This window comes from Falco cherrug, chromosome 11 (assembly GCF_023634085.1).
Source record: "Falco cherrug isolate bFalChe1 chromosome 11, bFalChe1.pri, whole genome shotgun sequence".
NCBI classification, from domain to species: Eukaryota; Metazoa; Chordata; class Aves; order Falconiformes; family Falconidae; genus Falco; species Falco cherrug.
In genome coordinates this window covers 7,814,764-7,829,116 of record NC_073707.1, presented here as the reverse complement: position 1 = coordinate 7,829,116, position 14,353 = coordinate 7,814,764, and the positions used below count along the sequence as shown (strand labels likewise).

The 14,353-nt window shown below is 47.8% G+C and overlaps 1 protein-coding gene across 1 annotated transcript; it reads right to left on the bottom strand.

The window, feature by feature from the left end:
* Positions 1-1,302: 1,302 nt before the first annotated feature.
* PROC (protein C, inactivator of coagulation factors Va and VIIIa) lies at positions 1,303-9,957 on the bottom strand. The gene is made up of 9 exons (XM_027808927.2): positions 9,813-9,957; positions 9,390-9,470; positions 8,830-8,990; positions 7,834-7,858; positions 7,172-7,282; positions 6,352-6,492; positions 5,894-6,003; positions 4,795-4,912; positions 1,303-1,974 (listed from the first exon to the last, which is right to left on the bottom strand). The coding sequence occupies exons 2-9, from the start codon at positions 9,451-9,453 to the stop codon at positions 1,406-1,408; spliced, it is 1,299 nt and encodes a 432-aa protein (XP_027664728.1). The 5' UTR covers positions 9,454-9,470; positions 9,813-9,957; the 3' UTR covers positions 1,303-1,405.
* Positions 9,958-14,353: the final 4,396 nt, after the last annotated feature.

Below are 14,353 nucleotides of genomic sequence, written 5' to 3'. Positions count from 1 at the left end.
GAAGTGGTGTTCTTCCACATTCCTTGCTCCTTAAATCCAGTCCCAAAGAAAAAAGGAGGGCAGGGGGGAACAAAAGAGAAAAAGAGCAGCGACAGCAGGCGACACAGAGCGAGCTGACAGTACTTGTCAGTCTTAGCTCACCCCCAACATGAAGCCCTTACCCTGCTTCGTCTGCAACGCCTGAATTAACCTCAGCGCTTGCTTAATAAGCGGGTAAGCAGCCTGTAAGTCAGCAAGACTAAGTCCACACGTTTAAGAGGTGTTACACCTCTCTGTTGACACCATATGAAATTTCTTACAAATCCTAATATGATTTTGTTGTACCCAAGGTGTTTTCCATTTAACAATCTCATCGCAAGAGCAGACTGAAGTTCTTCACTGATCCAAAAATGGGTCCAAATCCCGATTGAGATGCTGGAAACATGCATCACTATGGCAGGGTTAGTGGGCTTTTTTCTACAAGATTAATTCTGTTTAGCAGGCTTAAGTGCTAAGAATAAAAACAAGTATAAATTGTGATATTAAACTTCATTTTGACTATTAATGCTTCCTATGAACTTACTGGTGCTATCTATCTCTAATTTATTTACTGATATACACACATGCATACAGATACAGATCAGACATACACACACATTTATCAGGAAGTATTAGCAATGCTAATATAGCCCACAGCTGACTGCATTCACTAGAATAGGAATGAACAAGTGCTTGCTTAGCTTGCTAATTAGACCTTAATAACCAGAATAAACCACAGAATGCCTGCTGACTTTTAAGAAAGGTTGGGGTGGTGGTAGTGGTGTTAAAATCAGGCATTGAGTGTGCAAAGAATAGAAAATAGGGAGCAGTTGTAGTGACCTGCTGGATCAACTTCATCTGTGAGCACTGGAGCAAGGTGCGACGCAGGGATGGTATTAAGATTTCACGGTGTTGAAGAAGAATTGTCCAAGTTCAGAGCAAACCAAAACAGCTACTGTGGATAATACGTTAAGAGTAAAGCAGAAATGACAGAACTGTATCACTACGGTGACTGATAAAACACTTTTCTCTGTCCCCTCCTGCCCCCCACCCCAACCAATTCCGTCATTTTGCACAGATTGAGTCGTCTGACCACCGACTACCTTATTTTCTGCAATGCCGTACTGCCTCTCAGCTGAACTGGTTATCATTTCTTGCCTGTAAGGTCTAGGTAGAACCATGCTACAAATAAACAACATAACCTGGAAACTAACCAATGTAAAAAAGAAAAACAACCAAGTAACCCCCCCCGCCCCCCAGATACCAAGGAAAACAGCACACAAGTTTAACACATACTCAATATTTAATACTGAAGATCTGACAGTACATTACACCGCATACTGCCACTAGCACTTAGCCATAATATTCCAGACTCTCGGGATCACGATCAACCCTTCCAAGATGCTGACATCTTATCTATGTGCTGCTGGATCCACTCAAGGTACTGACTAACTTTGGTGTAGACCCCAAATTTCTCCTTTCTCCCACAGCCTTCGCCCCAGCTCACAAGTCCTACCAAAAACCAAGTGTCCTTATATTTAGTGATCATAGGGCCTCCGCTGTCCCCGCTGCAGGAATCCTGTTTGTCCTCTAAGCTCCCAGCGCACAGCATGTTGTCCGAGATGGCGAAACTCATCGCCCGGGCACACTCATTCCGGGCAACCATGGGGATCTGAATGTAACTGAGGAAAGTCGAATAATTGTTTTTAACATCGCTCGTGCTGCCCCAGCCAGTTACCACCATCTGGTTCCCGCTTCTCATCAGCTCCTGTTCCGCCAGCTCGCGGGTGGGAAGGCAGATGGGGAGCGCGTATTTGTTATACAGCACGGGCTCGGCCAGGTGCAGCATGGCTATGTCGTTATCGGAGGTCTCCTTGGTGTAATTTTCGTGGGTCACGCATTTATCAACCCAAATGGTTTGCTCATCTTCCTCGGTACGGAGACGGTGGTATTTACCTGGAAGAGCAAACAAGAAGATGACAGATGCTGCGGAGCCTTCCTTCATCTTGAACACCAAAGCACCTGGATTGATTTTGGGCTGTACGTCACGTTGTTAATTCCCTCTTAATACAGACATTTGTTCATTTTCTGTTATAGGTTAACAGTGCTCTTACTGGAGCTGATGGACTCCTAATGTCCTACTGTAATTCATTACTTTTGTAATGTAATTCATTACTAACAATATTAGTAATAACTAATGGACAAATCTGTAAAATGTCCATAATCACCTGAATCAGGAACACACACAGCACTCAATGAGCTCGCACCCAACAGCTACGGCCATCGGGTGAGAAACGGAGGCGCCCTGCGGTGTTCCCGTTACAGCTGGCTTGTGCAACGGGAGGGCTCCTCGGGGGGAGAACAACCTGCTTGGAGTCCGCGGTAAAAGCAGGGCGAGCAAGCACACAGTGCAGCAAGACATGCACAACGGCGTGGGAGCTTTGTGCGGCACAACCAGGGCCTGGACGACTGAACTCCAGGATTTACAAGATCCAGATGACTGACGGCAAGGCTAATCCCTTCTGAAATCTCGCATCTGTATTTTAAGGAATTTTTGACTACTTAAAACTTCTCGGTTGTTATCTGAGCTGCATGATGACAGCTACTTTGTGGGCCCAGCAGTTATGGAACAGTAAGCAGGAAAAGCTGGAAAGGGCCAGAAAGGCGAGAACAAGTTGTGATATGGTGGGAAAAGCGAGCGGGGCAGCTCTCCCTGCAAGGCTGGAGAGGCAGCGCCCCACGAGTCGTTAGTGGTGGCTGCCACGTTTCTGAAGGTGCAGTCGGTTAATTTAAGCTCCAGATCCGGGCCTCCTTCAGTAGGTGCTTGACAAAACTTCTGCCGAGAGCTGCGCACGGTGCACACGCGAGCTGCAGGCAGGCCTGCGGGACAGGCTGCCCCCTGCCCACGCGGCGTGTGCCCACGGCAGCTTGGCTTCACTGCAGGTGACCTCAAGTTGCTCTTCATCACCACCTTTTCAGATGTGTGCTTCACACATCTTGCAAATTTGGCCCTGTCCCGTCGTCCCCCCCCCCAGCTAAATTGTGCCTTCTTTCAGTTTTATTTGAATCCCCGCAGATACAAGCCCAACAGCCAAGTTACTCTGACCCTGCGTGACCGAGGTCTTCTGAAGTCACTTGCTCCAGCGTAACTCCCCTCTGCTCCAGCCTGTCCATGAGGTACTGCAGCTCTTTGGGTCTGGTTTTTTGGGTTTTTTTCTGTAAGGAGTCAATGTCTCCAAAGCGTAGGGGTTTTATGATCCACAGTCATTCCAGAAATAGATTCTCAAAAGACTCTTTAATTCTAGCTTTGGATCTTGGACTTCCAGACCAATTATTTCTGAGTGTCTCCCCTTGCTCTGCTGCAGACAGCCGATGGACATCCCATATGTGGCCACAGCAGACGGCTGGAATTGCTCTGATTGGCACCTGTATTAAGTAGTACCAGAGCCTGAAGGACTTGCATTTATCAAGCCACCACTCAAAAATCTCTTTTTTCTTTTCTTCTATCCTGACCCCTCTTCTTTGAGGTGCTGTGTCTGTGGCACCCTGGAGCAGGTTTCCTTGCTACCCACTCTGCAGCCGCTGCAGCGGGGGCTGACTGGCAGGTATGGGCGGGGGGTTATTCCTGTCTTCACAGATACAAAACTCTGGTTTAGGCCTCAGAAATAACTCTGGACTCGAACACCGTCAGATCCCCTCCGAGGAAGGCAGTTCAGCTGTGCAGGAGCACACTTTCTGCAAGGCGTCACATGCCCCGCACGCAAGCACGGCTACGAACGCTCTGCACCCAGCCAGCCACGAACAAGCAGGTGAGAGCTTTTGCATCAGTGCTATGGCACCAACAGCTCCCCCAGCCCAGAAGACCTTTTTGACTTCTGGTCACCGATACCTCCTTTCTCAGTTCAGTTACCCACCCCAAGAGTTTAAAATTCCAGGAGTTCTATCCAGACCTGGAGGTACTGAACCCAGAGGCTGGGTGAAATGCATCTGGTTCCTTCTATGCAATAAGAAGCATCATAATCTTGCTGCTGGCAGAATAACATTAGCTATGAAGATCTACATAAACAAGAAAGTGTGAGACGTTCTCTGAAGGGACACACAGTATTTTGAATGGGATCCTTACATTCACCCGTCTGCTCTGTTTTCTTGGATCGCTGAACACACTTCTGGATGCTCTTAAGCTGGAGATGCAGGAACAAGAGCCACAAACAGGAAAATTCAGTTGTTCTCAAATCCATCTTCCAAAACTTCAGCTACTCTGAGACCTGACTCTTCATTTCAGTCATGAAAAGGCCACGTCAGTCCTGCTACAAGATGACCCCCCAGGCTCCTGAGTGCAAACCCAGCCTGAGCTTCCCCTCCAGTTTTGCCCCCCTGGATGGCAAGCAGAGAGCTGCAGTGGGACAAGTCCGGAGCAGTGCTGGGTGTCCCAGCCTGGCAGAGGCATGTCGAGGATCAGATCTGTAGGCTCAGCATGAACATCTCTGCCACTGCCAGGGAGTGCACACCTGCCCCCCACCATGTCTCCATTCAAAACTCTGTTCCACATATCTCACTAAACATCTCTAGGGTTTAGGGCTCAAACGACATCATATTTTTACTAAACTTTTTTGTTTTGTGCTAAGGTGCATATTAAATACTTCCTAGACAACCTATTCCTACAACCAAGAAGGTCTTTTGTCTTCATAAACTGCTAGTCTTTCTCCTGAGATTATAAACCTTGGGAATGAAACAGTTATATTTAAAAAACGCAGGGACAGACTTTTTTTTCCATACCAAGTCTTACTTTGAGCCCCTCTTCTGCCTCAGTGCAGTGTGCCGCTGTTAGGACCCAAGATGGATGGATGAGAACACCCCCACACAGAAATCTCCCTTTGCTATTTTGCAGCATAATCTGAAATAAACAACAACAAAACAAAAAAAAGAGAGAGAGAGAGGGAGGTCTGACACTGCATGGAGCACGGCTCCAAAACATTGTACACATTCTTCCCTCTGGTTGCAAAACACCCAGGTGCATCAAGCACCAAAGCATTGAAGGCAAAGCTCTACACTGGGACAAAAGCACTCTGTGGGACACCTGCAAGAAAGTTTTGAATATTCTTCTTGCATGAGGGCTGGCTTCATCCAAATCAGCATGGGATGATGCTAGTCACTGTAAAGAAGCACTTTGGTACTTGAAAGCTTTGAAACACAGAGCTCAAAGGAGGGGATTATTCTTGTGTCCGTGGCACGCCAGAGACAGTGTGTCATCTCAGGCTGCAACTCACACTATGGTGTAACACGGCCTTTAATGTCAAAAAGAACCAGGTCCTCATTCCATGCATTCGCTAGTCCCACCATAAGCTCTGCACCGTCTCCCCTCTCTCTGCCATGTCCCAGTCTGCTCTGTAAAGCTATGGTGTATTTTGCTGATTACATCTGCTAAATTGAGTTTATGACAGCTGAGGCTTATAAGCACCGATCCATGCGGAGAGGGGGAGACGATTAGCTCGTGCTCCCACCAAAAGGCTGTTACAGCAGCAGGAGCACACATCAAGCACCAGGAGCATGCATCGCAGGGATCGAGCGGCCTTTCCCTGGATGGAGCAACAGAGTCGGTAAGTGTCACCACTACCCTCTCTCTTGACATTGCTGGCAGCAAGGTAAGGTAAAAACCTGGCAACAGTGACAAGGTCAAGAGTCCTAACAGATAATAAACCATTTTTCCCTGTTACTCCAACTTTTGGGTTGCTTTTGAAGAAGCTAAGGGAATCTTAGCTTCACGTGGCACCACCATTAGTACACAGGAGCCTTTGTGGAGCAGCCAGGCACACAGAAAAAAATAGTTTGGGAAAAGCCTGAACTATTTGTGGTGAAAAAACATTCTTCTCCTTACCTGCCAAGGGCTGCCTCCCCTTCTTCCTGCTTTTCCCTCAATGAGCCGAATATTGAATCCTACTTTGGGTTCAACGTAGTCCATTTTCACTCTTCCACAGGGGAACTCCACTACAGGAGATGCAGAGAAGTTAACTAGCAAAGACCAGGTCACCCAATACAAAACCTCTTTCTAAAGCATTCCCTCCGTCCTAGGCGATACTGCTCAGTGGCTTCATGGAAGTCCCTCAGCACTCGGCAGAGGAGGCAGTTTCCTGATCCCCCTGTATGTCTCCAGGAGGCAAACACAGGTTAAAGGCTGTAAAGTGCCCATGGAACTGGGAAACGCAGGCACAGCATTACTCTGCATGGAATGGATGTTTTGAAGAGCGCACTGCAGACAATTCTCCCATAACATTCTCTTACTTCATATCTGAATAATCCTCTGTCAAACCTGCACTACGAACACCCTCCTCTTACCTACAGGCTTGCAGTTGGTATGGTCATCCTTCAGCTGATAGCCAGAGGCACATCTGCACGAGCGGCACCGGTTGGCAGGGTCATCCCTGCAGAAATGTTCACATCCTCCATTATCGACAGAACAGTTGGTGTATTTGACCTCTGCGGAAAACACGAACAGCAAGAGAGACATGAGAAGCTGGAAAGCCACAGGGTCACAGGAAGGTAAAGTGGCAAAATGACATTGTAATTCCAGCGAGCAACAGCTGGCAACGGGTTTGGGATGACAGTTGTGGGCACTCAGCCCTGAGACAGCAAACAGACCCTGGTCCAGAATAAGGCAGGGGGGAGGTGGAGAAAACAGATTACTGTCAGGGCGGGTAGACTGGAGAACAGAAAATTCACTGTCATTGAGTGCCAAGTATTGATGCCACATGACATATGTGCTCATCCCTAAACACACTATCCAGCTTTTGTCCAAGGAAGAAACTGTCACAGTAAAGACAATCAAATATTTGCAGTGGGTTGTTTTTCCCCTACCATAATTCCTGTGCTGATGGTTCTAAAGTACCTGAAACCCCCGGTTTACGGAATTATTTCCAGTGTTTTTGTATAATTAACATATCTCAGATCTCCAAACCTCTCCCATGGCAACACAAAGTTCATTTTGCTTTAGGTAAATGCAGATAATCCTTTTACCACATCACGAAGCGAAAGAGAAATGACATTAGTAAAGAGAGCGAGTACACCGAGCAATGACAACAGTGTCAACCCCTACCTATTACACAGAGCTCCCTGGCACACAGAATGTTATTTTTTAGTGGATTAAAGGCAGCATTACCATAATTGCACAGAAACCCCTCCCAGCCTTTGTTACAGATGCAGGAAAATTCTCCAATATTGTCCTTGCAGATCCCATTGGCACAAGGCTGTGGGTCACACTGATCTCCATCTGAAACAGAGGCAAGAAAACTCAGTCCCCGAACCACGCAGAGCTCACAGACCGAGCAGTAACAGGAACAGACCCTCCCCGGACTGCCAAGCATCACCCACGGCTTCTGCCACCAAACGGTGGTACCTCCGTGGTGCCAGCCCAGAGGCAAAGGCATTTGTTCGGGTTCTGAATCGCAGCGGCAGGGTGAGCGGAGTGGGCAGAAGGGGATGAAAGAGCAAAACCCGAGGCAGACAGGGCAGAGGCAGGTCACTGTGGGAGTGAAGAGCAGGGCTGGGGCTCCTCTTTGGACCACGTCAGGTGGGATTAGAGCATCAGAGAGCACTTTTGACCAGTGCCTTAGCTCTGGGGAGACGACTGATGATAGGCACAGATGCACTTCGAGTTTTTTGGGAAGGCTGCTGTATGATGGAACAGGAACACATTCCCTGCACACCCCATACAGGAGAGAATGAGCGTTTGAATGGGTATGCGATACATGGCAGCAGGGAGGCTGACTACCAGTTACTCTTGAGGAAACAGAGAAGTGACTGGGAAAGTCTTTTACTTACCTACATACTTGGTCCAAAAATTTCGCTGTGGAGAAACAAAACTTACATTAAGGCCAGAAGCAGACTTTTAACAAGTGAGGGATTTAAAGCCTATCATGGTCTCATCCAACAGAGCACAGCACCACAGTCAGCAGCTCTGGTCTCATTCTTCTTGACAGTGTAGTGACTGGCATTGCACACCAATACAACTGGCCAACCCATTCATTCATCTATTGCCTGTACTCAGCACAGATCCCCCTGCCCAACCTGCAGACCCTCCAGTACCACAACCCCTCAAAATCCCCACAGCTGCTGTTTTCTTATCACTTACTGCCTGCAAGTCACCTGTGTGGCTGAGCGCACAACTCATTTGTGTCCAGTTAGACCAACGTGGGCACTGTGGAGACAGACCCCACTGCACACCGGGGTCTGAGGGACAGCAAGGACTGGTTCATCCCGTGTGGCAAGCCTACTCTGCTTAACAGAGTCAGAAAAAGTCCAAGTCAACACAACAACCGGGTGTGGAAAGGGGCAGGAATCGGTGATGTTGACAATACAGGCAGCATCCAATTGAAAATAAAAGGTTTGGAAAATGAGAGAGAACCCAGTGGTTAGAGAAGGGTTCGTCAGGCACAGGTGGGAGACTGGGGAGATACAGTGGGAGGCAGCCAGGGCTGGCGAATGGACAGCCGAGGGCAAAGGACTGGAAGGACTGGTGACAACCCAGTGGCAGCAAGAACAGCCAGTGGGGTCAAGCAGGGACTGGGATTACCTGGCTGGGACCTAAACCCCACAGTTAGGTCAGGTGGGACATGCATGAGCAGCCAAGTTTTGTGGCCCATATAGGAGGTAATTAGACAACCACTGTAACGCAAGGATGCTCAATACCATGCCTACACCTTAGGAGTCAGGAGAGATGCATGTTCAGTGCTGGATTCAATGCCCTGGGTTGCAATACTTGAAGAAAACAAACGATAATGGTTCAGTCCCACATTCATCCTTACAAGAACAACTTACTGTTGCTTCCTTGGTTTCAAATATCTCACTGGCCTCCTCAAATTCACACCGCTCTTCCATGCACTCACGCTCCACAGAGCCCGGTTTGAGTTCCTCCAGGAAAGAGTTTGCCCGCTTCTGGATTTTCAGGACTTGGTTTGCATCTTCATTGCTGTAAAATACTGGAAGCAAAAAATGTGAAAACACAAGCAGGCAAAAAAGAAAGAGCTGGCTGAAAAGTGGTGGTGGACCTTCCCAAGGGACACATGGCAATGCAACAGCTCGTCTCTCGCACAGCAAGAGCACCTGCCCTGGAAGCCGGGGGCTGTCAGTGCTGCGCGGCGGCAGCAAGCCCCAGCCTCTGCTTGGGGTGCTCAGGCAGCTTGTAGGGCTCAGGAGGGCTGCGACCAGGCAGACATCGCGGCCCAGCACTGTCAACCTCTCCTAGAGGAATTCAAACCCCTCTAATGGGAACGATTGCAGAGTGAATCCAGAACAACTCGCTCCCTGGGACTGACAGAGGAGCGAGCAACACACTTGTAGCAACTGGAAAAGGGTGAATGGTATCTCTGAAAACTTACTTGAGGTACAGACTGGTGAAGAGCAGGCAGCCAGCAGCACCCCTACAGTGACGAGCTTCCACATACTGCAGCAGGAGCCACCTAGAGCAGAGAAGGCAGGTGTGAAGGGAGCGCGCTGCGGGGCTGCTGCACGACCCCCCGCTGCAGGCGACGTGTGCGGGCAGCTCAGCTAGCTCCTTCCCTTGGTTTTCCCAGAGCAGCTCCCTCGCTGAATGCTGTGTGGTGCCGTGACTGACTCCAAAGCACTGTCCATGAGGCCCTGCAGCTGGTTTGCCTTTCAGCCACCAGCAGCTCTCCCAGAACACTTCTCGCCTGCCCCGCCATCCTCCCCTCGCCACCAGGCATTTCTGACAAGCTTTATGCTTCATTAAAGCAAGCTGTACTTTGAAATCCCAAAGGATACAATACTTTTGAAGCACTTACTGCTTTATTCAGTATGAATCAGCGTGATCTATTCTTCCGCCATGAGCTCTGCTGGAACTTAGTTAATCCGTAACTTCAGATATTGACTCTTTGGAGTGACATGAAGTGCTTTCTTTCCAGTCATTAAACAAACAGTGCTTAGAGGGAGCTTCACAATTTACCTGCATGCAGTAGAGAAGTGAAACAGCTGAGGCATCCACTCTGCCTTTTTCAAAACGTTTTTTGGTTGTGGGTTTTTTTTTTTCTTTTTACTTTCTGGCAAGTAGAATTGATTGTATTTAGTCTGTAAGCACAACCACTCAGTGCTGAGGTCTCTTGAGAGATCCTACCACACTTTCACAACATGCAATCACCCAAAAGGGACAATTAAAGAGCCCTCCGACTTTACTTTCTCATCAAAGGTTCCACCACAGAACAGCCCAACCACCCGCTCTCCCAGCCAGGAGCAGGCAGTGCCTGCCCATCAGCTGCCTGCTGCGAGGAGGCAGGGCAAGTAGCTTGCACCAGCATGCTGTGTCTTTTGGTGTGCTGGATGAGCTCATCAGCACCAAATCGATTGAATTTTGAATGTGAAACATTTTAGACAAAACCCACAATCCTTTTCAGAAGTTTACTTGCATTGGCGATGATAGGAAGCAATGCTTCCCCCTTATCTGAAAGCATCTGTGCAGTGGCAGCTCTGTGAGCCGCAGAGCATGCGACATCTTCATGCAGGTTACCTGTGTGACCATGAGTCCTCAGGGCTCCACCGGAGAAGGTGCCAGCAGGTGTCAGGAAAAGGTGGGCCTCCCCAGGATCTCAGCACGTGTCCAGTGACACAGTTTAGGAGAGCTCCGATGGCTTATAAACCTGTTCCTTTTTCCCTTACGAACTTGGCCATGGACTTTCTTGAAAACAAGTTTTCTTTAAACGAAGGCTTCAAAGTTCAGTCATCTGGGGCTTTTGCTAAAAATAAATAATAAATTGTGGCATCCAAAATCATAGCTGGGGAAGATGTGTGCACTGCGAAGCTCTACTGATGGATTCTTTATCCTCCTTCAGCCATTCAGCAAAACATCTTCAGCTGAGATTAATGATAACAGATGTTCGCTGAAAATAAAGCTTATGAAACATACCTGAAGGCAGGAACCACAAAATAGGAAAACTAAAAAGAAAGAAATGTAGTACCATATATTCCACATATTACTCATAATATTTGTAGCTGACCTGGCTATCTAGAAAGTGTGGTTTGCTACCACATGCATACATGGTTTTGAATACGCTTTTGTTTCTATGACTTGGTATAGGATGGCCATTCAGGACACACACATCAACACCAATGTGTCAGCCTCCTAAAAAACTTTTTTTTTTTTTTTTTTTTTAAACCTGTACTGATACACTGATACTCAGAAAGACTGAATTTAATTCTTCATTATTCCTTGTGTTCTGGGAGCTTCATAGTCCTGCTTTCCCACTTCTCTTGCTACTACAGTGCAGAAATATGTATTTTAAAAGCCAGCATTTGGGCTCTGAGGTAAGAATAAAACTCCAGGTGCAGGGGGCTGAAGAGAAGCTGCTCCAGGATGCTTCAAGATCTGCCTGGTTTTGCATGCCAGGAAACCATTTCAATCCAACAGTCACAGTGCTGGGCTCGCTACTTTCTAGTTCCCCCTTCATTAAAAGAATAATGTTTTTTCTGAGAAGGGCTAGAAGAGAGTAAAGGGGAGAAAAAAGAGGCTCCAGATAACTTTAATTAACACTGCAGAGAGTACAGATTCGCAGTGTGTTATGAACAGGCATTAAAAATCAAAGAAATCACCTCCCTGAAGTAAGAAAGTATCACGGATCTTTCAAATTTCCCAGCTTAAAGATACCTGCCCTTGCAGCCTGAAGGGGAAGAGCACACCAGGCTGCACACTTCGCTCTTCTTGTTTCCCCTGTGGATAAAAAAAGCCAAATGCTTTGGGTTTGCATCTTCTACAAGAAAGCTTCTGGAACACTTTCAAATGTCTTCTCAGCCTTTAGCTTCTTAGCCAAGAGTGCCGAATCACTCCTCTCGCATTTTTCCAGGTTGAAATTTTAATTTAAAATGTGAATTTCCATAAATTAAATAAATTAGATGTAAATTTTGATAGACAGGGGAACTAAGACAGCAAAGCCACAAGGTCTCAAAATCACAGCCCTTCAGCCATCAGTCTTGTGTTGCATCCATCAGTTCTTCCTACTGCACCTTAACACCTTTTAATTTATAACGAATTTGAATAACTCCCAGAGCAGTAAAAGCACTACGCCTCCTGCCTACAGGCACAGCGGAGCCTCTCCCTGCCAGAGCGCTGCCAAGGTCCCCCCCTCATCCTGGGTACTGATTTCTTCCAAGCCTTGCAATGTTCTGTGAATCATCCGGCCCCTGAACCATCTGCAAGGAGACTGTAACTCCAGACAGGCGTTCAGAGGGGAAAGACGGGCTGACTGACACACAGCACCAGACAAGCCAGGCCGCCCTCGCTTCCCTAGGAAACCAAGCTGAAAGATCTGTCTCCTCGAGCTGCTGCTTCTTCAGAGAAAAGGGCCTTGGAGGCCCAGGCTTTGCACAGCCCGCAGAGCTGCCAGGCCAGCAGACCCACCGCTCCGTGGGGAGCCCACGGGCCTGTCCTCGGCAGGCTGCGGGGGTGCTGCGGGGGGTCCGGCCCGCGGCCCGGGAGCAAAGGGAGCTGCTCTGCGCTGCTGCCACGGCCTGCCCGCAGCCTGGCACTGGCCTGGCAGGAGGCCTGAGGCCGCCCCCTGCCCCGCGCCCCCCAGGGAACACCAAAGGCCACAACTGACCGGCACTTTTACCCTGAAGCCAACAGGAGCAGGGTGTCCTTTAGGTCATAGTGCCAAGTGCCCCAGCTCTTCCCTTCTGGTGAAGGCAGAGATGCAATGCTTCCCAGGGTGTCTGGTGAGCCAGCAAATAATGGAACTCCCGCGGCAGAAGTTGCTAGAGAACTGATGTGTATCTTTTAGCTGCTACTACCACGAAAAGTCACTTCCCACCGTCTCAGAACCTTTTCGTCCTGCTCACATGAGAATTAAACATGCGGAGCTGCTCAGGGCCCAGCAGGTGGGTGCACAGTTACTCATCGCAGCCGGGCACATGGCTCTGAGGCTGTTCCACAGGCACGGGAGGACCGAGCTGCTTCCTACGGGTGTTCCCACTGCTGCCCGTGCAGTGGGAGCAGATCTCCTCCACTTCCCAACTCATGGTTTACACTACACTAAAAAACCCAAACACATAAATACCCTAACCCAACGCCACTTAGGACAAGGGAAACAGCAGCATAATACATTAAGAAAAAACAACAACAAACCATTGGTACTTCAAGATCTTTACAGCACACCTTCCTCCCAAGATCTGTCAAGTAGTTATCGATAAAACCAAGGGGGTGGCAGCCCTGAGCAGGTGGTCTGACATCCTAGTAATGACACAACAAGAGGAGCCGAGAGTTTCTTGCTATTGGCTTCTGCCACATAAATAAAAAGAAGATAAAAATTAATTACCTGTATCAGCGTGGGCGTATCTTCTGTCTCTCTGCTGCTTCTTTTTTGCGTGTTTTCTGTAGTACTACTTAATGCAGGGCCTGACACTCAGGGTTGGTGCGTGTGTGAGCTAATGCAACCATTTTTCTTTTCTCCTTGTTACTGCTCTAGGTAACTAACATTTTAATGATCAATTTTACCATTTTCATCTTGCAACAGTATATAACATTACTACCGTTTCTTACATTCCCGTCACACAAACTATTCTCTCCACACTTAACTATCAAATACAAAGGTCTTTTTCACATAGAAAATACTCGCGGGCATCATAAGTTACTTTCCATTTACTTTGCAGCAGTACTATGGCTCTCTCTGACCATCCCCTCAGTTTATCTACCGGAAGTTTCTTGTCAGCATCTTATGAACACATCAATCTGTACAGATGGAAGAGAAAGCTCATCACTATCTGCTCATTCAAACGTCTCCCCAGTCTTTTAGTTTCAAGTTTACAGGTCTCATTTTATGGCAGTTAATTTCAACATTTCATGAGAAAATTCTTTTCTCCCACATTTTTGTAAGTGCACTTTCACTTATTCCAGCTAGCATATATATTTCCTGCAACAAACCGAACGCACAGCAGCCCAAGCGGAGTAGAGAAACAGCTGTTCCCCTCTCATCATGGCACTGCACCAACACCACCAGGAAGACGTGGTCACACTGTACCACCTGAGGAGAGCTCTACAAGCACATGGAGGTAACTAACAAGTACCCTGCTGAGTTTCTGAGCGTCTGCCCATCCAGCTGTGGGTTTGCAGACAGTGGAGCTATGATCAGGATGAGCAGCAGCAGAACCACCGTGTTTAAAACATTTCTTACTTTGTTCACTGCAGAGATATAGCTAATAAACTACATAATGTCTTCTACTCCGTGCCAATTAAGCCAAGATGAAGAAATGCTACAAAACTAATCTACAACAATCACATTTACGACGTCACTCTTCTCTAAGGAACAGCTCTGAACTTCTGATGCAACTCAGGATAAAGCCA

Coding starts and splice junctions, on each gene's coding strand:
- PROC (XM_027808927.2), bottom strand. CDS start 9,453: ATGTGGAAGCTCGTCACTGTAGGGGTGCTGCTGGCTGCCTGCTCTTCA. Junction 6,493..7,171: donor GGGGTTTCTGTGCAATTATG/GTAATGCTGCCT, acceptor TGTTTTCCGCAG/AGGTCAAATACACCAACTGT. Junction 1,975..4,794: donor GGGGCTCAAAGTAAGACTTG/GTATGGAAAAAA, acceptor TTGCTCTTCCAG/GTAAATACCACCGTCTCCGT.